The 27,351-nt window shown below is 45.9% G+C and overlaps 1 protein-coding gene across 1 annotated transcript in view; it reads right to left on the bottom strand.

The window, feature by feature from the left end:
- Positions 1-172: 172 nt before the first annotated feature.
- rab4b (RAB4B, member RAS oncogene family) overlaps positions 173-27,351 on the bottom strand; it is an 86,616-nt gene continuing 59,437 nt past the window's right edge. The window contains exons 4-8 of the mRNA XM_072269861.1: positions 26,238-26,300; positions 14,968-15,122; positions 13,502-13,597; positions 11,474-11,634; positions 173-7,783 (exon numbers count right to left, since the gene is read on the bottom strand). Of these exons, the coding sequence (XP_072125962.1) occupies positions 11,519-11,634; positions 13,502-13,597; positions 14,968-15,122; positions 26,238-26,300 (430 nt within the window). The 3' untranslated portion in view covers positions 173-7,783; positions 11,474-11,518. The remainder of the gene's footprint in view (positions 7,784-11,473; positions 11,635-13,501; positions 13,598-14,967; positions 15,123-26,237; positions 26,301-27,351) is intronic.

The raw sequence follows: 27,351 nt of genomic DNA on the forward strand, positions 1-27,351 counted from the left end.
CTTTCCTGCCCTTTGAGCTGTGCCGCTGACCAATGACCAATGGGCCTACTGGCCAATTATGGATGGCGTGATTCCATATGCCCCCCACCCCCCCGTCACTGTTCCACGTACGCAAACCACGCCCACACCACAGACAGCCCCAGCCCCCAAAAAACAGGAAGCAGCAACAGAGTGCCGATGCAATTTTAAGGTGTTTTAATGAAATCAAAGACTTTGTTACAGGAAGCTGGTACATCTGAGGCAACGTGCTGTTAGCAACAAGTTGCGAGACATGTATGAATGCACGTATAAGCAAAAATAAAACACAAAATCAAAACAAAAAAACAATTTAACACAAGGAATCAGTGGAGATTTAATCTTTCCCCAAATCACAGTACGAGTGCTTTTCAAAATAAGATTTATAGTGCAGTCTCTGTGCATATGCTCTCCACACACTTACTGAGAGGCACAAGACACAATGGGTTATTATTTTGTAGATCACGTACCTTAACAAGGCCACAGCAACCTGTCTCCATTTAATTCCACTGACACTGCTTTAACAGTCAGGCATTAACACACAGAATAGATCGAGATAGCTGCTATTCCACTGAGTAATTCCAATTTCAATAAATTACTTGAACGGGACGGAAAAGAATACGGGGGGGGGGGGAATAGTTTGATTTTTGGTTTTATACCTTCAGCTCAGAACAGAAAGGTGTGTTCTTGCCAAGGTGGGAGGAAGAGGAATGGGTGATGTTTATTCAAGACTTGTGTCAGGATGTTTCAACATGGACGTCATTGTGTTCGGCCCCACACACCTCCCCCAGTTTCACTCTCCGACACTCACGCTAAGGAGATCCAAGTGGACCCTACGCTTACCAGGATAAGGAAGCTAAGCTTCAGGACCGTGAGCCCTCCTGGGACGAAAAAAAATGGTTCATTTTCTTTCAATGCCGCCTTTCATGAATTGTACGTTTTTTTTTGGAGGGATGAGATCAGTTTGGGAAAATGACTTCCCTCCTTGGCAATCCTGTGTCAGAGTTCGAAGTTCACTGTTAGCTAATCCCAGGGATGCATTGAGGGCCTTGACAAGACTGTCCCTCAACACATCCCTGGCACTGGATTGCCAACAGGGAAGTCATTCCCAGAGCCTGTCAGCAAGGATGGTCTCCTGGTCTCTGCTTTACACAGGAGTCCCTGCTTTCTTGGTGAATGTGGTAGACGAAAAAGAAATGCAGGTATGTGTCGCTCTAGATGGCATGGATGTGGGGAGTTGGGGGTGGAATCAGAAAGCCTGAATGCCTGTCTAGTGGTGGCTCTCAGCAGATGGTGTTGGAAGGGGTGGGAGTGAGGGAAGAATGAGGGAGACTCATGGAGGAGATGCAGTTGGTTGGAGATGACCTTGTTGTGCACTCTGAAACTTAGAACCAGGGTCACTGGTCTTACGGCACTTCAGCTCGGTGATCCTTCCAATCAGAGTGAAGCTTCAAGTCATGTGGTTCTCGTGCCACAGCCAATGAGTGAGACTCTAATGGACACAGAGGGCCGGATGTAAAGAGGCACTTGGGAATGGTGAGCCCCTCCTCTCTCTCTCTGAGCTGTTTTCGCCAGGGAGGTGGGCTTGCTTGCTCTGAGCTATCTTGTCCCCACACACCATCTAAATCCACCAGTGTTTACAAATCCATGTCCAAGAGAGACAGGGACGGTGGCCAACATGACCTGTGCAGGCAGTGGGGAGCATGTCCAGCTCTGAAGGGGACTGTAGCACACAGGCATCCGGAACTGCAAAGCACAGAACACCAGCCCCTTTCAAACAACACTACGGACGGGCGCGAAAACACTAGCCCCTTTCAAACAACACTACGGACGGGCGCGAAAACACCAGCCCCTTTCAAACAACACTACGGACGGGCGCTAAAACACCAGCGAAACAACAGCCTTAAAACACAACAAAACTCCATTAAGTCCCTACCAACCTGGGTCTCACCAACTTCCTTTGTGCAGACACTTTGACGTGTGGCAAATAAACACAGCCATGTAGGCAAGAATAAATAACACCAATGGGAAAGAAAAGGCAAACCTATTTACAGATATGCTCCAAATGCACAGAACCCATCAAGCAGTACGTCAACAGCTACCTCACAATGGTTCTGGTTGTCTTTAAACCCGGCAGTCAGGGAATCTGCTGGAATTCCAGCGAGAAGAAACAGCAGCTCCAGGGAAGACCACAAGAAAGAAAGTCTTTGAATCCCATTTCTGAGAATGTACGGCAAATTACTGGAAGATCCATGGAATCAAGGTGGTGGGGTGGGGAAGTGGTCTGATTGATTGGAGAGCAACTGGTTTATGGTGTGTCAGGGTAAGAGTCCTGTATTTTATGGAAAAAGCTTTTGTGCTGCTTCCTCCCTCATCCAAGCATTTATCCTCCTCCTGCGTCAGAGGGAAGGGACCCCAGCCAGAGGCTTCTAAAGTAGTCACTCTTGCTGCCAGCAAGACGTTCAACTCCAGGGGGGATCACGCCAACCTTGTTGTGATATTTCTTCCATCCAAACCTCGAGTCCCTTCTCTCTGCTCCACTGACAGCACAGATCAGAGAGACCTGCCTTGTGCATGCTCCTGGGCAAAGTTATTTAAAACAATGTAACCGTATCCAAGCAAGCACTGTGCATCAGGAGGAACAGGGTATTGGCCATGGATAGGCTTTTCTTCTTTATCTCAATATGATGGTGACACAAGTACGGACTTAGATTCAGTCCATGTTTCTGAGTTGTCCAGGGGGGCTTGTGTAACGCTCTCATCTCGAGGTAACCCCCCCGAACGTCACCACATGTGGGAGAGGAGTGAGAGGAATCTGTGTGTGCACCAGATCTCAGGAGGGGAAAAAATCAGAAGAAAATTCAAAGGGAAAAGCTTCCAGAAAAAGCGAAATTACATGAGTGAACTTCATGGCCTGTAGGGAGCACTCAGTAACCGGCTAACCACATGAGTGCAATCTCTCTTTTGTAGGCTGAGGGCAAGAGCACATTTAAACAAAGAGAGCCTGTATGCTTTGGTGACGAAACCTGGCCCCCCCCCCCACCCTCCTGCCAGCTCCATACATTACTCTTTGCACCCCCAACAATGGCCAACGGGCATTGTACTGCAACTGTTGACTGGTCTTAACGCAACGGCGCGGGAGAATTCCTGAGGCTCGGTCTGACCTGCACTGTGGTGGGATGGCCGCCCAGTGGTGCACTGCAGACGCACTGCACCCGATGCGGCGTGCAGGGTCAGTAAATGACCCAATGCACAAATAATCAGCTGGTCTCTGACAAGCTGAACTAGTGGAAACAGTTACTCCTTTCACTTCCTTCCCGAAATGTGCCAGACCAACTGCCTAATTAGTAAACAACACTGAGTTATTTAATAATTAGGTAGTTCCACTGTCAGTAAAATCTGAATACAAACTTGCTGGTAAGATGCTCTTAAGAGATATTGGAATTATTAATTGATAAGATGCTCTTAAGAGTTATTATTTTAAAAATAGGGTCAAAAATGACTCAAATTTGAGATTAAGGTGAAATTCCATTGGTTAGTGAAACACTGTCATCAGTTGAGGGAAACGACAGTTCAGGTTTATCTCTGCAAGCGCTTCTTGGGATCGGAGAAGGCTGCTTTATCGTTCGGTGGGCCCTCCCTACAACTGGAAGGTGTTCACGAAATGTAAGACTTTGGGTGCATTTTTATTTGGGACCAAGGACGGGGAAGGTGGTGATATAAAAAAGCAAGAGAAAAGAATGTGATCGAAAACGCGGTTGCATGGAATGTATTGAATTTGACTACAGAGGCGTTTGGGAACGGAGAGGAGTGTCAGTGACAGTGTTAAATACGACATGACTTCCTTAGGTATGAATTTCAACTGCAGTTAGCACCTGTCTGAAAGCACAAGGTTAGCAGTTCCACGTGATAACCTCACATGGGAGGTTTCAGGCAGCTGGATAATTCAAGAGGCCTCGTTGCAACTCATCAAGTATCAGAAATCTAAAAGCAGTTCTTCCAGGTCTGGGGAGGGGGAGGGGGAGGTGGGTCTCGAATGTACCAGCTTCATGTAGCGCGTAACCAGTGACGTTGTAAGGTTAGAAAGCTCACTGTTCAACGTGAGGGGCGGTCAGAAAGGATCACGCATCGGCCATCAGCCTCGGTCCTGAAAGCAGAGGCTGCAACTGCCAGTTGCTGCCCTGCCTGACTGACCGACTCGGGGAGTTTGTCCTCAAGGGGCAGCGTCACAGGGACTGGCTGCTTCCTCGGTGAACGAACGCAGAAACCCAGCGTGCTTTGGTCACACTAACGCGAGGGCTGGCGTGGGAGGCGGCGGATGCAGACTTCCTTCGTCTCTTCAGGAAGGTGAGGGGCGGAGAGGAAACCAGCAGCGGGAAGCAGAGGGCACAGCATCCAACAGCTGGGCACCTCACCAGGAAACGCATCAAACCATCCTGTAACACACTCCAGGTCAGGCGACATCATAAGCTGCCGGTACTGAACTGCACGCTTTAATCATTATCGCAACCCCTGGCGTGTGTCTGCACTGAAATGGAATGCATTCATATACAGTAGATCAGGATTTCCCACCTGGGGTCCACAGATTCCTTGCTTAATGGTATTAGTCAATGACTTAGAAATGTTGAACCCCTGGTCTAGATGATAGAATGCATATATACTCTATATACCATATGTGATCTATGTGGTATATAAACTATATACAACTGTCTGATATGTACCTTCCTGCTTGCTTACTTCCAGCCATCACTTGCTACCTCAGTTTGATATATATTCCAAAACCTGCTCTCTCGTCCCAGAGGGAAGCAACAGATCGATGGACAGTCTGCTGAGGGGAGGTCTCGTTTGGTGATAATTACTATTGATAAATTATGTCTGTGTGAGAGAGAGAGAGAGGACAAGGGAGGGGAGCAACATGAGAGGGGGATGGGTGGAAGCAGGAGGGAGAGGCGGAGTGAGACAGAATCGGGGAGAATGGGTGCAGAGATACAGTGCAGGTAGATTACAACAGCAGTGCTCACTATCGTTCAGAATCCTTATTCTTCCCATTTCTGGAAAAGACAATTTGCATCTGGATTTGGCCAACACACGTGTGCAGAAATTTCTTGTCCCAGGGACGGTGCACTCAAGTGGGATTCTCTGAATTTGGGCTTGGTTGCTCAACTGAGACCAGCTATGACCTTTGGTTCATGTGGAGATGAGGTGAGGATTGGACTAGGCTGAAAAACACAACTCAATTCCCAGAGGTGTAACATATGGGTATACTGTACTGTCCAACAGCGAATCCTGCAGGATGGAGGCCTATTTTGTGGCACATTGCTCAACGCTCTGACGACATCAGGTTGAAATTACGATGGAACAAAACTCCTGCATCTGAGGGAATGCTTCCTGGGGAAGCGTAGTTGACAAAACAAGGCATTACGGCCCTTTAGAAGCCCCTCAGAAGTGTCCACAGATATTTAACAACCACTTTGCAGTTGGCAGGGTTGGAGTGGTCAAAAGGCCCAATTGGAACAAGAACTGGTGAGGACATTTCACAGAAATAAACAAAAGGTTGCAGTCTATACATTGCCCGAACCCCTCTCCCTGGCCATTAAGAGTATTGATATTTCTTACTGGATACTGTTCTAAGGTCAAAGACTGCTCTGCTACTCTAGCTGTGGTCATTCGTCCAGTCTGAACAAAGACATTGAATGCTACAGGGCTACTCATACTTGGGACACAAGGTGCAAGCTCAGTTTTGCTCTCTGCCCATCTACCAGATCGTGGGTGCTGCAACTGCCAGTGACAACCCTGACCCCAGCCAACACCCAATTCATGAAGGGTTTACTCAACTCTAAAGCTCAAGGAACTTAGAGTTAGTGTGTTAAATGGAACTGCCTGCTGTGAGCAACTGTTTCAGTCTCCCTGTAGCCCCCATCCATCTGTCCTCGTGACAATAGCTGCGCGGCAAGGAATGTCCCTCCACTAGTCTGATATGTATAGGCAGGTTAGACCCATCTTTGGAGTGTGCCGTGGTAAATCAGCAGAAATTAATCCGGTTGGGAACACTGCAGCAGCTAATGCAACAAGGGCAAGGGGACAGGAGATTCGTAGGAAGCAGGATTGGCTGAGGAACAGCTTGACTTTCTTCCCCCAATTGAAGCCTTGGCATTACCATTAAGCAAGGTGTCCGTGGATTGGGAACCCCTGAAAGGGATCCTTAGTACAGTAAACTTTTTGCTCTTCAGTTGCTCCGAGTTTGGTGGGGAGAGGGGCGATAGGGATGTACAGCTGAGACTGACAGTAAAACCAGCTATTGGCTCATGGATGAAATGTTGAAGGTGGATGGAGCCACTTGTACGGTAACGCTGAACGACCGCAGGGTTCAGGTTTAGTCATCGGCGGCATTGCTGGGGTGGGGCAGTGAAGAGTCTGCCAATTCTAAAGGCAGTTGCAGGGGATGGCGACTGCTTGTTCAAAATGCTAAACCAGTCGTAGTGGCCATCCACCATCATACCAGGAACTGTTCCCAGTGCTGGAGAAGAGGACTTGGAGGCTCATCCTCAATACTCTGGACAGTACAGGAATGTAGGTGGCCTTTATATTGGAACACATCAGGACCTGGACAACCCAACCCAACCACTGCCACGTTCAGTCACAGACTGAGGTCATAACCTGCTGTGAACTCTGTGGGGCCAAGGGGTAGGTCATCCTCAAGATAACTGTCATAGAATCAGCACCACCCCCACCCAACCCAACGAGCACTAAACACTTGCCTTCAAATTACAGGAATTCCTTCATATTTCTTGGGAAGCTGGGACTCCCGTCCTCAAATAGCTGCATCAGGACCGTGACTGGGAGCTTGTCACACGCCTGGGAAGCGTGACAAGGAAGCCAAAGGACTGACAGCGCACTTGGTCATGATCGGCCTGAACGGTCTCCCTTGCCGTCTCTGATGCTCAAAATCCAACCCTTGCAATGCAGGACAGCGCAAAGGGGACAGGGTACAACACGGTAAGAGAAACTCGGCAGAGGAGCATCCTCGCTCTGTCTCAGATACGCAAGGTTATCAGGGAAGGAGGAGGCAGGTCTGAAAGTCGGGACGAGAGACAGCATTTTGGGTCAGCAGGCTGCGCACCACCCCTGATGATTAAAATGAGAGAACGAGAAACCAATTCACCCAGTGCAAAAAAAAATAGTGCTACCCACGCAGATTTGGGATTGATAATGCTGGCAATAGTCGAACAAAGTTAAATTAAATGTTATTGTGCGGCTCGTGCTAAAGCACAATAGGTTGCGATTAGTTGAGAATGGAATGAGTCTATCTACATTGACCAATTTGACTAATAATTACACTCAGAATGGTGGGTGGTGAATAAAGTCTATTGCACAGGGTTTACCAGTATAGTCTTGGGTTTAAGTAGCATTACCCTTCACCGAAATAAAAATTAAACAGCCCAAATGGGAGAATCTAAACCATTCCACACACATAGACACATTTTGTGTGGTCTCTTTTTGGAAAAAAAAGAGGATATTATTTTCCATCTTTACACCCTGTGGAGTCATGTGGCTAGGAAAGCTAACCAATTGGGATACAGTTATATAAAACATTAGAACTGGGAGGATTGCTCACTGAACAGGCAGATGACACACAGTATACTGTACAAGGAGGATCACTGGGTCATTAGACCTCAAGGCAAGGCACCAACCCCCCAGATAAACCAACCAAGGCCAGTGCTTCACCCCCTGGTCGTAAGGTTTCCGTCAAACCGATCAACTTGCATCACTGTCGGGAGAGAAGAGAGAGAGAGAGGTCAGGCGTTATTTCCAAACACGATTAAACAAGTTGAATACAGAACAGAGCAGAGTACAGGCCCTTTGCCCTTGTGCCGAACAGTGCTTTGTAAAATTGCACTGCAGCGTCTCAACCGTGGGGCAGATGGTAGGGTAGCGGTTAGCGCGATGCCATTACAGCTCAAAGTACGGAGTTCAATTCCGACATAATCTGAGAGGAGTCCGTACGTCCACAGACGTACTGGTTGGTAGGTTAATTGGTCATTGTAAAACGTGCTGTCATTAGGCTAGGGTTAAATCAGAAGATTGCTGGGCTGGGCAGGATGGCTCGAATGACTGGAAGGGCCTATTTCGCGCTGCAATCAATCAATCAATAAATAAATTCTGTCATCTTTATAAAATTTATCTACAGCTTTCAGATGTTATCTACATCCACTTTAAATGATATAGTCTGCACAATCCTTTACTGTAGAGTTCCGGAGATTCACTACCCTCTACGAGAAGTTGCTACCAACCTCAGTTTTAAGTGACCTTACACTGATCTTGTAACTGTTGGATGAATATAGGACACAAAGCACACTACAGGCTCCTCAGACAACAATGTCAAGCTGGGTTTATAACCTACTTTAAAATCAATCCCACCCCTCCTACCTGCACAGCTTTCCATTTTTCTATCATCCACGTGCCAATCAAGAGTTTCATAAGTGCTGCCACTACCACCTCCCCTGGCAGAGCGCTCGATGCACCTACCACTCTCTGTGAAAAAAGTTACCTCCAACACCCCCCTCCCCAACACTTTACTCCAATCACCACGTATTAGCCATTTCCACCTTGGGATACTTTAACTTAAAATATATCCCTGTACACATCCATAAACCTCGAAGGGCTGTGACGAGTGAGAGTGCTCTATTTGAATATTCTGCATTAATTTCACCTGAGGTCAAGGGTGAGCCATTCCCATTTACCACACCGTGCCAGTGGTTTACTGCACTAAAGGCATGTGTCACTTCAAGAGTTCCCAACCTTTTTTATGCTGTGGACCGATACCATTAAGCAAGGGGTCCGTGAACTCCAGGTTGGGAACTCGCGTGTTACTGTCTCAATCCTCCAAACACACAATGACTAATTCCCAGGTGGAACGGCAGTGCTCAGTTACTTGTCCTAGGCACTACATCTACCTGCCCCGGCCTTATCCACTTGCTTACCAAGTCATAATGATATTCAACAGTTTACCTTCTCATAACTACCTTATATTCAGCAACTCAGCATCCAGAGGAGAGAATTTCAAAAGTCCAAGAGCTTTCAGGAAGATTATTTCTGTCACCTTGTCCTTTATCCTGGGACACTGCCCCAGATATATGCTCACTAGTTAAATATAATATTTCTCAGTGTCTACCTTATCAATCCCTCCCAGAATCCAGAATAGTCCATTCTTCCAAATTGGGTATAGGCCAATCTTCCTCAACCTCTGTCTATAGGACAAACCTATTTGATCTTCATTTTATGTGGGCTTAACTCATCATGGCTACAAATGGCGCCTAAAGGATCTCTAGAAAAGGTCAAACGCAACTAACACAATTTTCCTCTTGATATTCATCCAACAATGATATTAAAGCAAAAATGTGGGGCTGGAAAGCTAAAGATAAAATATAATTACATCAAGGCCCAAAGAGGAAGGAAAATCTATTTTCAAAATCATGACATTCTAATCAAGTTGCACTGTACAAGTTTGAAACAGTAAAGCTCCCTCTACACTGTTCCAAAACATACTCCTAGAGCAGGGACAGCACGGGTTAGATACAGAGTGAAGCTCCCTCTACACCGTCCCATCACACACTCCCAGGACAGAGACAAGTATGGGTTAGATACAGAGTGAAGCTCCCTCCACACTGTCCCATCACACACTCCCAGGACAGGGACAAGTATGGGTTAGATACAGAGTGAAGCTCCCTCGACACCGTCCCAACACATACTCCCAGGATAGGGACAACACGGGTTAGATACAGAGTGAAGCTCTCTCTACACTGTCCCATCACACACTCTCAGGACAGAATCACTGATTAAGTAAAGTTCAGTCTATACTGAAAAAGGATCTGGCGCTTTCTGGTGTATATAACAAATAAACTCTTCTCAGGTTTCCAACCAGGTACCGATATCGATTTTAACCATCTTTTCGATGACTAACTCTGCCATCTTCATCAGGGATGATGCCTGGGCATGTCTAGTCCGGTGGTGTTTATACCCCCATTGTCCATCCCTACTGATTGGATGAGGACTAACCAATCGGGTTTCCGCTGTCCCACCTTGTTTATAACCAAATTCCAGTTCTTACTTAGAGTGAGACCTTCCTCTTTGTTAAAATTCTTTTCTCTAGTTTTATTTCAATGGTTTCCTGTACTGCACACTTCTCTGGGTAACTCAAATGGATACATCTCCTGTGTTCCTTTATGCGGGTTTTCACCGCGTGTTCTGCCTGGATAGCGTTTATTGGCCAGATGGGATGCACGGTGGAAACCTGCATCAAAGAGCACAGGAGGTGAATCCATTTGGGTTACCCGGAGAAATTTTCGGTAGCAGAACATTGCTTTCAGAATTGCCATCGGATCGGCTTCCATGGCACAAAACAAATGTGCCGCACCGATGGCTTTTGCGACCGCCATTGAAATAAAACTAGAGGAAAAGAATTTTAACAAAGACAATGGTCTCGCTCTAAGTAAGAATTGGAATTTGATTGCAAACAAGGTGGGACAGTGGAAGCCTGATTGGATTAGGAGGGATGGACTACAGGAGTATAATTACCACCGGACTAGACATGCCCAGGCATCATCCCTGATGAAGATGGCAGAGTTTGTCAGTGAAACGTCAGTTGAAATCAATACCTGTACCCGGCTGGAAGCCTGAGAAGAGTTTATTCCTTCCTGCATACTGTCCCATGACACACTTGCAGGATAGAATCAGATCAGGTTATATACAGAGTAAATATCTCTACAGTGCCCCATCTAACAATCCCAGGGTTGGGACAGTGCATGTTGATGCAAATCAGAGATGAAGCTGAAAGCTCTTCTTCTGTCTTTCTCTGAGACCTGGATGAAAATCCAGTCAAAACTGACTGGATAGCATTCATTTTTTTTCTCTCTGCAGAAGACCTTGTGTAAAGTACACTTGGTGCCTATCCATTTGGCTAAGCCTTATGCGACTTCATTCACCTACCTTGGTATCTTTGTCTCACTTAAAATTGATTAATCTCAACACTGAAAATGCTAACTCACCCCTAAGCACTGTGACACGGGATACCCGACCTTTTCTTTAATGCCAGGGACCCCTACTACCAACCCAGGGGTACACGGACTGCACGTTGGGAACCCCTACTCTAGGGAGAGAGCTCCAGCACACTGTGGACCATTAGGCCATAAAACCCAGGAGAAGAATTAAGCCATTCGGCCCATCAAGTCTACTCTGACACTGCATCATGGGTGACTTATTAACCCTCGCAACCGCATTTTCCTGCCTTCTCCCCGTATCCATTGACATCCTTAATAAGACCATTAGGAGAAAAGCTTCCTGACACCAACACAGTTCAATGTGGCTCTGATTTTAAGGTGATGCCCGCGCCCCCCCATTATTTTCTTGACACAACTAAATCCCCAGAAAGCTTGTCTTCACACCGCACCGTGAATCCTACCTGCTTTTACATGAGCTCCACAGCATCGAGTCACGGCCACCGTGCCTAGCAGTTGCACTGCTGTTTGTTTTGCGTCTGCATGCTTCTGGGTTGCCGAAGTTGGCGTAGCGAGGCGTCGCCGTACTGGATTCCTGAGCCCATGCGCTCGGGGTCGAGCTCACCTGTAAGTTTACAACAGGAAGGCAGCTGCATTTCGTTAGAGTCACACAGCACGTCAGCGCCATTACAAAGCGCTCGGAGTCAAGCTCACCTGTAAGTTTACAACAGGAAGGCAGCTGCATAGAGTCACACAGCACGTCAGCGCCATTACAAAGCGCTCGGGGTTGAGCTCACCTGTAAGTTTACAACAGGAAGGCAGCTGCATTTTGTTAGAGTCACACAGCACGTCAGTGCCAGTACAAAGCAAGCACGGCAGCCCCTCTACTTCCTTGGGAGTTTGCAGAGATTCCTTGAAAGTATTCTATTCTTAATATGTTAATTTCTTTAATGAAATACAAACATTTCTCTGTAACTTTTAAGTTCCTGGAAAATGAATGTTCGGACATCTAAAATTTGCTCTTTTCTACTGACACGCTAATGCAGAAGACAAAAATAAACATCTAAAATAAAATTAATATAAAAAAAATCTAGGGTGCCTGAGACTTTCGCATCTGCCTCAACCACTTCCTCTGGCAGCTCATACTATAAATGGACTACCTTCTAGGCAAGATCCTTAACGGTGTTGCTGAGCAGAGAGATCTTGGAATCCAAGTTCATAACTCCTTGGAAGTGACTACACAGGTCAATAAGGTGGTTAAGAAGGCTTATGGAATGCTTGCTTTCATTTGTCGAGGCATTGAGTTCAAAAGTCCAAGAGATTATGTTGGAACTTTATAAAACTCTGGTTAGAACACACCTGGAGTACTGTATACAATTCTGGTCACCTCACTATAGGAAGGATGCTGAGGCTTTGGAGAAAAGGTTTACCAGGATGCTGCCTGGTTTAGAGGGCATGAGCTATCACGAGAGGCTGAATAAACTTGGGTTATTTTCTCTGGAGCGCCAGAGGCTGAGGGGAGATCTGATAGAGATTTATAAGATTATGAGAGGCATAGATAGAGTGGACAGAGAGTATCTATTTCCCAGAGTTGAAATGTTTAATACGGTGAAGGTGGGAGGGGATAGGTTCAAGTGTTTTTGTGCAGAGTAAGTTTTTTACTCAGAGGGCCATGGATGCCTGGACTACGCTGCCCTATGGTGGTAGAGGCAAATACATTAAAGGCTTTTAAGAGACATTTGGGTAGGCACATGGATGTGAGGAAGATGGAGGGATAGGGACATGGTGTAGGTGGGAGGAATTAGCATTTGGGTGTTTTCGATTTGCTTTTTAGCCGGTTCAGCTCAACAATGCGGGCTGAATGGCCTGTTCCCGTGCTGTACTGTTCTATGTTCTATGAAAAAGTGTCCCTTCAGGTTCCAATTAATTCTCTCCCCTCTCAGCTAAGTCTCTGCTTCTGAGTTCATGATTTCCCAAGATGTCGAGTGAGTGCGGTGTTGGTGTGTGGCCAAGTGGTTAAGGCGTTCGTCTAGTGATCTGAAGGTCGCTAGTTCGAGCCTTGGCTGAGGCAGCGTGTTGTGTCCTTGAGCAAGGCACTTAACCACACATTGCTCTGCGACGACACTGGTGCCAAGCTGTATGGGTCCTAATCCCCTTCCCTTGGACAACATTGGTGTCGTGGAGAGGGGAGACTTGCAGCATGGGCAACTGCTGGTCTTCCATACAACCTTGCCCTGGCCTGCACCCTGGAAACCTTCCAAGGCGCAAATCCATGGTCTCACGAAACTAACGGATGCCTATATGAGTGAGTAAAAAACAGCACCGCCCCCTACCCCGATGACAGCCAACGTTCATCCTGAGCAAGAGCACGAGGGTGCTAACAGAGCCTCAGAAGGAAAACAGAAGTGCTGGTGAAGACATGGCCGGACAGTCGCACTGGTGGCGGAGGACGCAAGATCAAACACTGTTCCACAAGCACATTCTTTTCTTACCTGATTCAATTTTATTTAAGATGGTCCTTGCACACTTCAGAAATGCTTCTTCCACATTCTCCCCAGTCAGCGCGCTGGTCTCCAGGAACATCAGCTCTACAGCGGGAAGACCAGAAAGAACCTCAGCTGAGCCCTTCAGAAACGCGCAGCTACGTGCTGCTACCTTGACGTCCCAGGTATGATGGGACCATTGCTGTCTGAACTGGGGCAACGCGCAAGGAGGGGATGCTTGCTGTCCCGTTGACCTCAGCTGCATGACAGTTGGGACAGAGGAAGCTTAGTGATTCGTCACAAGGCTACAGTAGCTCAGCCTTTACCCCTGGTGACTGGTGCCAGAGGCAGATACAAGTATGACACTTAAAGACATTTGGACAAGTGCGTGGATAGGAAAGGTGCACAGCAGGGGCTCCACAGACCGCTTGCTTAATGGTATTGGTTCATGGTATAAAAAGGGTTGGTAACCCCTGGTACAGAGGGATATAGGCCAAATGGGAATGAATTGTCCTTTAGGTCTCCTTCCATGCTGGGCTGTTTTATAATCCCCTACAATTCCCTCTGATGGAAACTACCTCCACTACCCTCTAAACTTGGAATTGCTGCTCCCATGGTTCTGGGATTTTGAGGAGAAAAAGTCAAACCTCTGAAAGACCAACGAGAAAAGGGAGCTCTGAGCAAATGTAGGCCCTGTGGAGGCCGAATGGCAGCAGCAAATTCAACTTCACATTGAATTGAATCAGCCAGTGAACCCCACTTCTGGTACTATAAGCGAGCTACGATTCCAGGATGGTAAAGAAAAGCCCAGACTTCCAAATATTCACTGGAAAGCCCAGTTCAAATGGCAGCATGTCCCTCAAAAGCTCCTGACAGAGTACATGTCCCTCTAGTCCACAAACCCCTCGGTTAATGGTATCGGTCCATGGCATAAAAAAGGTTGAAACAGACCTGGAGATCTTTTATTAAATATTTTCATTTAATGTAATTTTTTTTCTCTCTGATCATATATATACTCCCTTCGTGGATTTTATCTGCTATTAATGGAGGTCGGGTTTGAGGACGTGATTGTTTAATCTGGTTATGTTTACTATTTACCTAGCTAGCTCATTGCTTTGCTTTGTAGCTTAGTGGCACGGTAGGTTTTTTTTGGGGTTTTTTTTCTTCTGTTTTTTTTTCTCTCTACCGTTATATGGAAAACCAGTATACAATTATATTACCTTGTTATTTTTTTAACTAACCTATGTTGTTTTCATTGTTTTTTTTGTATTAATATTTCTTGTATATCTATATGGTAACAATGTATTGGTTGCTATATGTTTTATCCGGTGTGTACTAATTTAATAAAAAGATTTTTAAAAAAAGGTTGGGAATCCTTGCTCTCGTCTGTTGGTTGCGCAGTGCCAGTGACTTCCTGATACGGATTAGGCTCAGGGTAAACTGGGAAAAAAAATGACTAGATAGCAAAGAGTTACCGTTTTCTTGTGCAAAGCGTGAAGCCTCCAGGAACGTGACCTCCCGATCAGCATCCAAGTCCTTCTTGTTCCCACAGAGAATAATGACGATATTAGGACTGGCAAGGGTCCGGGCATCTGTCAACCAGTTTGTGAGTGCGTTGTAGGTCTCACGGCTTGATGAAGGAAGAAGACAGAGGGGAGTTACATTTCATGTTTTGGTGAGTAAGCTTTAAGGAATCAAAGTGACGAGGTACAAATAATCCATACGCTAATGGAGGGGTTCCCAACCCTTTATTTTAATATCAGGACCAACATTATTAAGGTTGGGAACCCCTAAACTAATGGAATGATGGAACAGGGTTGACCCACTGGAATTCCTCCAGCAGATTCAGTTTCTTACATCAGGGGTCCCCAACCTTTTTTGCACTGCGGACCGGTTTAATATTGACAATATTCTTGCGGACCAGCTGACCGGGGTGGGGGGGGGCGGGTGAGGTTGCAAACGGACAAGAGTAGCAGTTGAATATGTTGTGGTTACCCGGAAAAGACTACAATGACCATGAAGCTTTGCGTGGGCACCAGTGCACATGCGTGTACCTGCCGATTATTTTCCCTGCAAATAGTTTTTGGTAATTCTGTTGGGGGGGGGGGTGTTAATCACGACCAGAATATAAGTGATAAGTGGCTCAATTTGGTTTCTAAAGGGTCTATCTAACGAATTTAATATTAAACAGCGCATATTTTCCACGCATGAATACAGTGATAAGTCAGGGGAGGACAGGGGAGCTTGAAGTAAGTATTGAACGAACTTCCAGTAGAAGTGGTACAGGCAGGTTTGATATGATCATTTGAAGAAAAATTGGATAGGTATATGGACAGGAAAGAAATGGAGGGTTATGGGCTGAGTGCAGGTCGGTGGGACTAGGTGAGAGTAGCGTTCGGCACAGACTAGAAGGGCCGAGATGGCCTGTTTCTGTGCTCTAATTGTTATATGGTTATATAAGTAAGTCAATAGCATCATAACATTTTAAGTAACATTTGGATATTAAACACACAGCACATATTTTCCCCTTATGAACATATGAAATCATTGCAACGCACCAATATCACTGAATCAGTGGGAGCCCTGGGCTTGTTCCCTGCAACAAGATAGTCCTATCGAAGGGTGATGGGAGACAGCGATACTCGAAGAGGGGGTCCTTATGTCCAGTCTATTTCGCAATTTAGTTTTCGTTGCATTCATTGCAGAAAACCCCGCTTCGCAGCGATATGATGTTGAAAATGGAAGCAACGTTTTCAGTGCTTTCCTGGCTATCTCAGGATATTCAGCCTCGACTTTGATCCGGAATGCCGGCAGAGATGTTATGTCAAACATACTTTTCAGCCAGCCGTCATTTGCAAGCTCGAGGAGTTGATCTCCTTCCTGCGCTGACATGGATGACGCGCGGGTAATGACCTCGTGTGCGTTCAAGCTCAACAGCGGGCGTGTCAGGGAATGAGGAAAGGTGCAGCTGACTCATATCTCCAAATCATATCGTTTTCTCGCGGCCCGGTAGCACATGCTTTGCAGTCCGGTGGTTGGGGACCACTGTCTTACATCATTCCTGCTCTATACCCTCCCCATCTGGATCCACCTGTCTATCACCAGCCAGCCTTCCTCCACACCCTTCCCTCCACCTTTTTAATCTCTCAATTCACTGACTGTCTGTTCCTCCCCGCGGAGGTGGCTCAGCATGCTGAGTTCCTGCAGATTTCAGCGGCTGCAGTCTCCTGAGTCTCACTAGCATTTCTGAGCTTGCCAGCAACATGAGCTGAGTGGGCGAATTGTGGAGAAGGCGCAAACAGACTTCAAAGTGATTTGGATGTCGAGCGAGCAGGCAAATATATGACAGACGCAGGGAAAGTGAATAAATATGGGAACAACAAACACAGTACTGTTTACAGTTCTGTGAAAAGTCTTAGGCACACATACATATATGTATCTATATATATCTTAGACTATTGCATAGTACTGCAGTAATTTAATGTATTGCACATTACTGCTGTCATAAAAAAACAAATTTCATGACAGATGTGAGTGATGATAAACTTGACTCTGATATGGGTCTCTGTTGTGGACTGAGAGTGGGAAGGGGGCTGGGAGAGGGGAATCATGGTTGGGAAAAGGGGAAGAGAGAGGGGAGGGAGTGGGAAGCACCAGAGAGACATTCTGTAATGATCAATAAACCAATTGTTTGGAATCAAATGACCTTGCCTGGTGTCTCAGGACTGGGTGTGTCTGCACCCACGACACCCCCCAGACCCTGGCACTCCTTGTCTGTCACCTGTCCCTCACCCCTCCCGTGGCACTCCACCCTCGCGATTCCCAACATCCTTCACTCCCCACAGATTTACAAACTCGCTCTCTGCTCCGTTGACAAATACAGTCCTGTGCAAAAGCCTTAGGCACCCTAGCGATATAATGTATGTGTGCCTAACATATTTGCGCAGGACCGTAGATGGTGATGGATTAGAAAATGTTGATGGGCAAAGGGATCCCTTGTGCCAACTGCTGAAGGCAAGCATGCGGTCGCATCCAGCGGTTACAGAAGGCCAATGGTTGAGTACAGGAACAAGAAACTTGGTGTGACAACATGTGGGGTGATTAAAAAAACTGAGGTGCAAAGGGACTTGGGAGTTTACATTCAAGATTCCCTAAAGGTTAACTTGCAGGTGAGGAAGGCAAATGCAATTTTAGCATTTATTTTGAGAGGACTAGAATATAAAAGCAAGGATGTAATGTTGAGGCCTTATAAGGCACTTGGATTATTGTGAGCAGTTTTGGGCCCCTTAGCTAAGAAAGGATGTGCTAACATTGGAGAGGGCTCAGAGGAGGTTCATGAAACCAATTCCAGGATTGAAATGCTTATCATATGAGGAGCGATTGAAAGCTCAGGGTCTGGTACTCACTAGAATTCAGAAGAATGAATTTGGGTGCGAAGGGATCTGGGGAGAAGGCAGGAAATGGGGGCTGAGAGGGAAATGGATCAGGTATGATGAAATGACAGAGCAGACTCGATGGGCCAAATGGCCTAATTCAGCTCCTATCTCTTATGGTCTTACGGTATATTTACTATCACGAGTGTAATGAAAGGCGCACTGTACTGGCTCTGGAAAGGTTGATCATATGACAGAGGTTAGATTAACCAGGCACAGTCAACAGTTCAGAAGAATAAAAGTAAATCTCATTGACTGGGCTCAACAGGCAGGATTTACAAGCTCAACACTTATTACCACAGGTCTTGGCCACGAAATTTGTTGTCTTGTGGTAGCACTATAGTCATCATCATTATGTGCCATGTTGTATGACATAGGCGACTAAACAGGAACATTAGGTATTTAAAAAAAAATTCAAACAGATAGATTACTGTAGTCTAAAAATAGGCATCTGCTAGCTTTATCCGTAATAGGTCCCTTGTGGCAAAATATTACTCAGGGACTCTTCAAACACCAAGAGTGACATGTTTGATCAGTATCATCCAGGATAGTTTGTGCAAAGCAGGCACTGTAACTGACTGACTTGTAAAAGAAAACTGGACCATTTATTGCGACTGACTAAAACTAGCCCACAAAGAGAGCTGTATTTGCAAAATATTTCCTTATTTCACACTGGAAACCTTCAGGAAAGTCCGAGAGAATCCCGGATTCTCACATAAGGCTGTGCGCTTAGACCCCTGCTCTACTCGCTTTACACTTACGACTGTGAGGGCAAGTACACCCTCAGTGCCATATTTACGACATGCTGACGACATCACTGTCGTAGGCTGAATCAAAGGATGTGATGAATCAGCAGATAGAAAGGAAATTGAAAATCTGGCTGAGTGGTGCCACGACAACAACCTCTCATCCAACGTCAGCACGACCAAGGAGCTGATTATTGACTTCAGGAGGAGGAGAGGGTCAGCAACTTTAAATTTCTCAGTATTATTATTTCATAGGTTCTGCCATGGGTCCTGCACGCTTTGCCATTATGAAGAAAGTACGACTGCACCTCCACTTCTTCAGAAGTTTGCAAAGATTCAGCACATCATCTAAAACTTAGACAAACTTCTATAGATGTACGGTGGAGAATATATTGAAGGAAGTTCAGGATGTATATTGCATAGGTTTCTTGACATTAAAAGGAACTATTGGTTACATTGCGGCTTGGGGTGGAAACATCAGTGCCTTTGAACGGAAAAGCCTACAAGAAGGAGTGGAATCTGCCCAATCCGTCGAGGGTGAAGCCCTCCCTACCACTGAGCACAGATCTACAAAGTGCTGTTGCAGGAAAGCGGCGTCCATCTTCTAGGACCCCCATCATCCAGGTCATGCTCCCTTCTCACTGCTGCCATCAGGAAGGAGGTACAGGAGCCTCAGGACCCACACCACCAGGTTCAGGAACAGTTATTACCCCTCAACCATCATGCTCTTGAATCACAGGCCCATCACTGAACTGTTCCCACAACCTACGGACTCATTTTCAAGCTCAAGGACAGCTTCTATCCCACTCTGATAAGACTATTGAAGCTAGTGCGATAAAATGGACTCTTGGACTCACAAAGTTACCTCATTATGACTTTGCACCTTATTGTTTACCTACACTTTTTCAGTAGTGTAACACTTTATTCCACATTTAAACATGAGAAGGTATGCAACTAACACACACAAAAGGCTGGAGGAACTCAGCAGGCCAGGCAGCACCTATGGAAAAGAGTACAGCTGCTGTTTCAGGCCAAGACGCTTCAGTGAGACTGGAGGAAAAAAAAGACGAGGGGTAGAATTAAAAGGTGGGGGAGGGGAGGGAGAAGCACAAGGTGATGGGTGAAACCGGGAGGGGGAGGAATGAAGTAAAGAGCTGGAAAGTTGATGGTGAAAGAGATACAGGGCTGGAGAAGGGGGAGTCTGATAGGAAAGGACAGAAGGGAAAGAAAAGGGGGGAGGAACACCAGAGGGAGGCAATGGGCAGGCAAGGAGGTAAGTGAAGGTGGGGGGGGGGGGCCATTACCGGAAGTTAGAGAAATCGATGCTCATGCAATTAGGTTGGAGGCTACCCAGAGGGAGTATAAGGTGTTGCTCCTCCAGCAAGAGTGTGGCCTCATCACAACAGTGGAGGAGGCCATGGACAAACATAGCGGAATGTGAATGGGAAGTGGAATTAAAATGGGTGGCCACTGGGAGATATAGTATGCAAATGCCGGAAATCCAGGGCAACCCACAGAATGCTGGATGAACTCAGCAGGTCAGGCAGCACTGATGGAAATGAACAAACAGCTGATGTTTTCAGCTGAGACCCTTCTGCATGACCGAAAAGGAAGGGGGAGGGGATGACTCCAGAATAAAATGGTGGGAGAAGAGGAAAGAGGCTAGTTGGAAGGTGATAGCTAGGTGAAGCCAGGTGGGTGGGAAAGGTAAAGGGCTGGAGAAGAAGGAATCTGACAGGAGAGGGGAGTGGACCATAGAAAGGGAAGGAAGAGGGTACACCCAGGGGAACAAAATAGGCAAGTGAGAAGAGGTAAAAGGCCAGAGTGGGGAATAGAAGAGGGGAGGGGGAGGAATTTTTTTTAAACCAGAAGGAGAAATCTATATTCATGTCATTGGGTTGGAGGCTGCCAAGATGGAATATAAGGTTTTACCTTGTACCACTTCAAAGCACTACTGCAATGCATTTATCTGGATGGACAGTATGCAAATTCTTCACTGTGCCTCAGTACGTGACAGTAATAAACTATTTTACCATCCTTTTACAGTTCATATCCCAAAGTGCCACACCTCACATTTGGCTGGGTTGCACAGCATGATCTGCCTGGACGGCACTCAAACAAGTTGAGCTTGAACTGGGACAATGTAAAGGTGAGACCCGTCATAATTGGTGAGACCCATCGTAAATTGTCACAGTTTTGGCCACCAGGGAAGTCCCACCTGTGGCAGATGCTTCGTCAAGTCCTCTGCACCATCCACTACAATCCGGACTTCCCGGTGGCCAGACATTTTAATTCCGATTCCCATTCCGACATATTGGTCTGCGGCCTGCTCTTGTGCCGAGATGAAGCCGCCCTCAGGGTGGAGGAGCAACACCTTACATTACATCTGGGTAGCCTTCAACCTGATGGCATGAATATCGATTTCTCCTTCCAGTAAACAAATCCTCTCCACCCCACCCCCCCATTCCCCACTCAAGCCATTTATCTCTTCTCACTTGCCCATTATTCCGTGTCCCTTCCTCCCCTTTCTATGGTCCACTCCCCACTTCTATAGGATTCTTTCTTCTCCAGCCCTTTACCTTTCCCACCCAGCTGGCTTCACCTGCTGGCTAGCCTCCTTCCCCTCCCATCCCCCACATTCTCTCTAGTCCCAAAGAAGCATCTTGGCACGAAACATCGACTGTTTATTCATTTCCACAGATGCTGCCTGACCTGCTGAGTTCCCCCAGCACCTTGTGTGTGTTGCTTTTGATTTCCAGCATCTGCAGACTTTCTTGTGTTGAAGTTTTTCACTGGAGCTCGATCTACAGGATGATAATAAACCAATACCTGGAAATGGCAACAGTCTGACGCAACACCATCCGTGTTTTGTCCATTAGCTTGTTGGCAGGTGATCCCTGACTGTTCCACACAATGAAGCACCAGTAGTGACTCTGTGAAGCTTTGCTGCAAGCTGTTCATTATTTACTTTGGAAAAAGACGTCAAGGGGCCTTTTTATTTAGGTTATACAAAAATATTTTACTCTTGACACCTCACTGGACATTTTCATCCTAAGTACACCTGACAGCTAGTTTAACCTGAACCCTGGCCTGGGCACAAGATCGGGGAATGGCCCATTGCTGGAGCGGATTTGGAGGCAATACAATGAGGCAGAACCCGAGAGTGAGAAAAGACCCAAGGTTTGATTGATTTAAATGCTGGGCCAAATTGGAAAGATCAGGTACAGGCTGTATTGAGGCGGTGGGGCTCCAGCCCGAGAGCATATTGAAGCAGCAAGGCCTGGGAGCTTCCAAGAGTGAGGAACCACCCGAGACTTGGACAATTTACGCGTGGGGCCAGAGGTGAGGGATGGATCAGTTCAGATTGCTGCTTAGCAAGGTTTGCATGTCTCTGAGACCGAGACATGTAAGTCTCAGTCTTACACGTCTCTGAACTGAGACTGTGGCCTGCAACTAACAGGACTGTGGATTGGCTATAGTGATGACTGACTTTGTGGCTGTGGTCTCACCTTCGTCAACATCAGTTCTGAATGTTATTTGCTTACTTTTGTTGTTTGCACAATCAGTTTTTTTTCCCCTGCACATTGGGTGTCTGACAGTCTTTTTTTAAAATGGGTGCTATTAGGTTTCTTTATTTTGTGGCTGCCTGTAAGGAGACCAGTCTCAAAGTTGTATATAGTATACATACTTTGATAATGAATGTACTTTGAGTATTTATTTACTGAGAGATACAGCACAGAGTAGGCCCTTCTGACCCTTCGAGCCGCCCTGCCCCATTAACCCCGACAATTCTGATTTAACACCAATCTAATCTCAGGACAATTTCCAATGACACACACACATATATCGGGGTAAATTACGTCCCCGTGCCTCATTTGGTGCATCGGGCAGCAACTCTGCCATTTCTTTAGCATTTCTCTGTTTTACAAGGCCGAGTTGCTAGCTAAACACAACCCAGCACAGGTGGAACTCATACGAGGAGCCGGCCAGATTCGAACCCAGGACCTCTTACTCCAAAGTCTGGGTGCAGGTAGCACTACATCGCGGGCACAGATATATATATTTACATTTACTATAATTCACATTTTTATATTACATTGTCCTTCTGCCACAAAAACAACAAATTTCACTACATATGCTGGTGATATTGAACCCAATTGTGATTCTGTAGATGCTGGAAATCCAAAGCAACACACACACATCACATTGGAGGAACTCAGCAAGCCAGGCAGCATCTATGGAAATGAATAAATAGTTGACATTTCGGGCTGTTGTTCTCGGTCCTGAAGAAGGGTCTCAGACCAAAAAGTTGACTGTTTGTTCATTTCCAATGGTGCCTGACTTGGCGCATTCCCAAGCTTTCAGCTGCATTGGCTTAATGCCCGAAGCTTTGCCCTTTTCCAAGACTTTTTAGCAAGTTACTTGCTATGGTACTTGCTTTGACTTAAAACTGGTTTGCGTATCCTATGTGCTTCTTACCTTTCAAATTACTTGTGGTTACGTTGACTGCTGTCATTGGGTTTAAATAACATTAATATATGATTATACTAGAAAGCAGGGAGTATTTCAATTCCTCCTTCTTCAGCACTTTAACTTTTCTACCTATCACCTCCCTGCTTCCCACTTCATCTTCCCTCCCCCACTCACCTACCTTTCCCCCTCACCTGGTCTCACCTTTCACCTTCTAGCTTGTGGAGGGGGACCTTTGAATTCGATTGGCTCACGTTTCTTTGGCTCTAGGGGTTTGTAGATAGTATCTATTTTGAAGTAAGAGAACAGGGTTTGGGGGGGTGGGTAGCCTATATTAACGCGAGCACTCCCAGAGAGAAACACCAACAACTGCACACTGAGGATATAATCTTGACTGGTGATCAAATGTCTGCAAGCTAATTAGTAACATCAAACTCCTCAACCCCGAGCTATCAGTATTCAGCACCATCCTAAACAGCCTAGTACATCAAGAAAACCAGCCTCCTCTCAATGGACCCTGTTTCTCGTTACCTCGCAAAGCAGCTAACCTAAGCAAAACACCGTTCTCCCTTCTCCTCCTTCCCACTGGGCAGAAGATATGAAAGCCTGAAGGTGCGGCCAGGCTCAAGGACAACTTCTAACCTGCTGTTATAAGACTATTGAATGGTCCCCTTGTACAGTAAGACGGGCTCTTGACCTCATAATCTGATAAATGGTTCAACGACTACCATTACCTCTTCTGGCTCATGAGAGCTTGCCCTGCATTTTCAGCATTCGAACTGTGGCTGTATTTCAAAAATACCATATTGGCTTCAGGGTGTACCAAATTTGTGAGGCCAGCTACCCAAATCAAGTTTATTGCCTTTTAACTATATACCGTCAAATGAGACATTTCTCCGAACCAGAGAGTAAAGCACTGTAGTACACATAACACATAATAACTTGGGAAAGTAAGAAATCTACAAATGAATTACACATAGATAAACAAAGTGCATGAATTAGATATCGTAAGGTACAGTACAAATGCAAATTTTGTTATTAATAATGCCCTCTTAGCTTGATAATTATAGTAATTTGTTGGTACACGTTATCGGAGAAAGAATCATAAGGACTAATAACCAATATATTTTCCGTTATGTTATGTGCTGGGTTGTACGACGTAGGTGATCATAATCTTTCCATGACCATGATTCTTCTGGCCAGTGTCTTTACAATGACCCCAGCCATTATCAACACTCTTTGGAGATTATCTGCCTGGTGTCAGTGGTCGCATCACCAGGACTTGTGATCTGCACCTACTGCTCATACGACCATCCACCACCTGCTTCACGTGACCCTGATCAGGGGGCTAAGGGTGACCTGCAGACTAGCGGAGGGGAGGATTGTCTTACACCTCCTTTGGCAGAGACGCATTTCCACCCTTGTTATAATTATGTTATAGCATGCATCAACTGTTGTAATAGAAAATTAGAAATTTACAGCTAGACCTGTGGATAATCATTTTATTCCGTAATCAGGATCTAGTCTGTAACTAAATTAAGTCTTCTGGTAGCCACCATTCTGTTAAAATGTAGATTTACTGGTAGTTTCGTCAACTGAGAAGGTAAAGGCCCCACCAAATTCATGCTCAGATAAATCAGCTTTGATGGGTTTTCCACAAATTGCCCACTATTTCAAACGCCAACTCTGTGGAGGGATCAGAAGTGGAGAGAGTGAGCAATTTCAAAAGTCCCTGGGTGTGAATACCTCTGAGGATCTAACCTTGAGCCAACACATCAATGCAGTTACAACGAAGACACGACAGTGCCTATATTTGATTAAGCGTTTGAGGAGATTTGATATGTCACCAAAAACACTCACAAATTTCTAGCTGTACCGCGGAGGGCATCACTGCCTGTTATGGGGGTAGGGTGGTGGTGGTGGGGGGGGTGCTATTGCACAGGATCAAAATAAGCTGCAGAGAGTTATAAACCCAGTCAACTCCATTATTATGGGCACTAGCCTGTGTAGAATCCAGGACACCTTCAAGGAGCGATGCCTCAAAAAGGCAGCGTCCATCACTAGGAGCCCCCGTCAACCAGGTCTTGTTCTCATTGCTGCCATCAGGTAGGAGGTACAGAAGCCTGGAGGCACACATTCAGTGATTCAGGAACAGCTTCTTCCCCTCCGCCACCCGATTTCTGAATGGACATTGAACCCATGAACACTCCCTCACTACTTTTTATTTCTATTTTTGCACTACTTATTTAATGTAACTATTATATGTATTTATACACACACACACACACACACACACACAAGATATACTAAATTTGCCAAACATTCAGTGTGTTATTCACATTTTGTCTATTATTGTGTACTGCAATATACTGTTGCCACAATGACATATGGCGGTGATATTAAACTTAATTCTGATCTTTCAGTTTGCTCCTGCAGTATTACGTTCAGTGGCCAGCCCTACCATTCTCCAAAATCTCTGCATTTCTCCCCCTCTGGACTTAAACACTGCCACTGACGGTCGTGGCTTCCATGAGCCAACCCCAGTTCTTGAACTTCCTCTCTCAAACCCTCTACCATCTTCCTTCCATATACAACCTTGCATAAAAAAAGATGCCTGAAATGGAATCACAAAGCAGAAAATGCTGGCAAATACAAGCTCAACCAAGACGTACTGTTTATGTTGGGTGGTGGGGTGGAGATTCGTCTCTACCAAAGGAGGTGTAAGGCACTTCTTCCCTCCGCTAGCCTGCAGGTCACCCTTGGGCAAGGAGTAGCACCTGGTGCATATCACAAGTCCTGGTTACCTGGTTATGTGACCACTGGTGCCAGGCAGACAATCTCTGAAGAGTATTGATAACGGTTGGGGTGGGGGTGGGGAGGGGGTAACCCGTCTTGAAAAGACACTGCCCAGAAAAAAGCAATGGCAAAGCAATTTTGTAGAAAGAGTTGCCAAGAATAAGATGGTCATGGATAGACTGTGATCACTCACGTCATATGACACAGCACATAACGAGTGAACAAACAGGTTTTACCTAATGGACAAATCACTGCCGTGTTACTTTGTATGAAGAAGAGCAGAACATAAGTGGAACATACCTTGTGATGTCATATACCAAAAGTGCACCTGCTGCTCCTCGGTAATAACTCCTTGTTACCGACCTGAAAAAAAAACAGCAAAAGACAAAGAAAATATGAGCTTAAGATTAATTTGCAGAACATTAAATCGCTAGCTCCAGCATGACTCCTGTTGAACTGTGTCTTGCTAGGCCACTCTGAAAGTCTGGCATTAGTAAACCATATTGAAATGGGTGTATGGTCAAACTTTCAGTGTGGGTTAAGACAGCTGATCTCCTTCCCTGGAAACCAATACACACAAGAGCAGAATTAGGCCATTCAGCTCATCGAGTCTGTTCCACCACGTGATCATGGCTGATTTATCGTCCCCCTCAAAACCCCTTTCTCTTGCCTTCTCCCCTAACCTTTGACACCCTTACTAATCAAGAGCTCATCAACCTCCCTTTTAAATATACCCAATGCTTGGCTTCCACAGCATCTGTGGGACATTATAGAATCAGGTAAGTTTTTACAAAAATTTGATAATTTAGCACTCAGCACTATTTTTTCCAAACTGGGAAAATACTTCACTGAATTTAATTGTTGCTTCCTCGCTCACTGTGGCAGGAGTGATACCGCTTTCCCTCGTCAGTGCGAGAGAGCCTGTGGGATAGCGAACTGTTGGGATGAATAGTGGTATTTGATGGAATCTAGGTCATGGTCTCTTTGGGGGCTTTCATGGTGGGTCATGGGGGGGGATGAAGCCTTTTGATGGAACAAGTTGGGGGAGGGTTGATGCTTTGCTGCTGTTTGTGCGTGGGAGGGAGGAGGGAGGGGACTTTGGGGTTGCTAATGTTTTTCTGTCATTCATTCTTTGGGGTTTTTCTTCTGTTTTATGGATGTCTGTGAAGAGTAAGAATTTCAGGTTGTATACTGAATGCATTCTCTGATATTAAATGGAACCATTGAACCAATACCACCAAAGCCAGATGCTTGTAGATCAGCAGCATGAACCCCTGGATAATTGATCCAGCAACTGAGCCAGTGCTTCTACATCTTAATTATTCAGTCAGTAAAAGTAACTCAATATTTGACTGAAGAGGGTAGGGCAGGGACATCGTTTACATAGACGTTAGTGAAGCTTGCGACAAGTTCT

Source organism: Mobula birostris, chromosome 10 (genome assembly GCF_030028105.1).
Source record: "Mobula birostris isolate sMobBir1 chromosome 10, sMobBir1.hap1, whole genome shotgun sequence".
NCBI lineage: Eukaryota > Metazoa > Chordata > Chondrichthyes > Myliobatiformes > Myliobatidae > Mobula > Mobula birostris.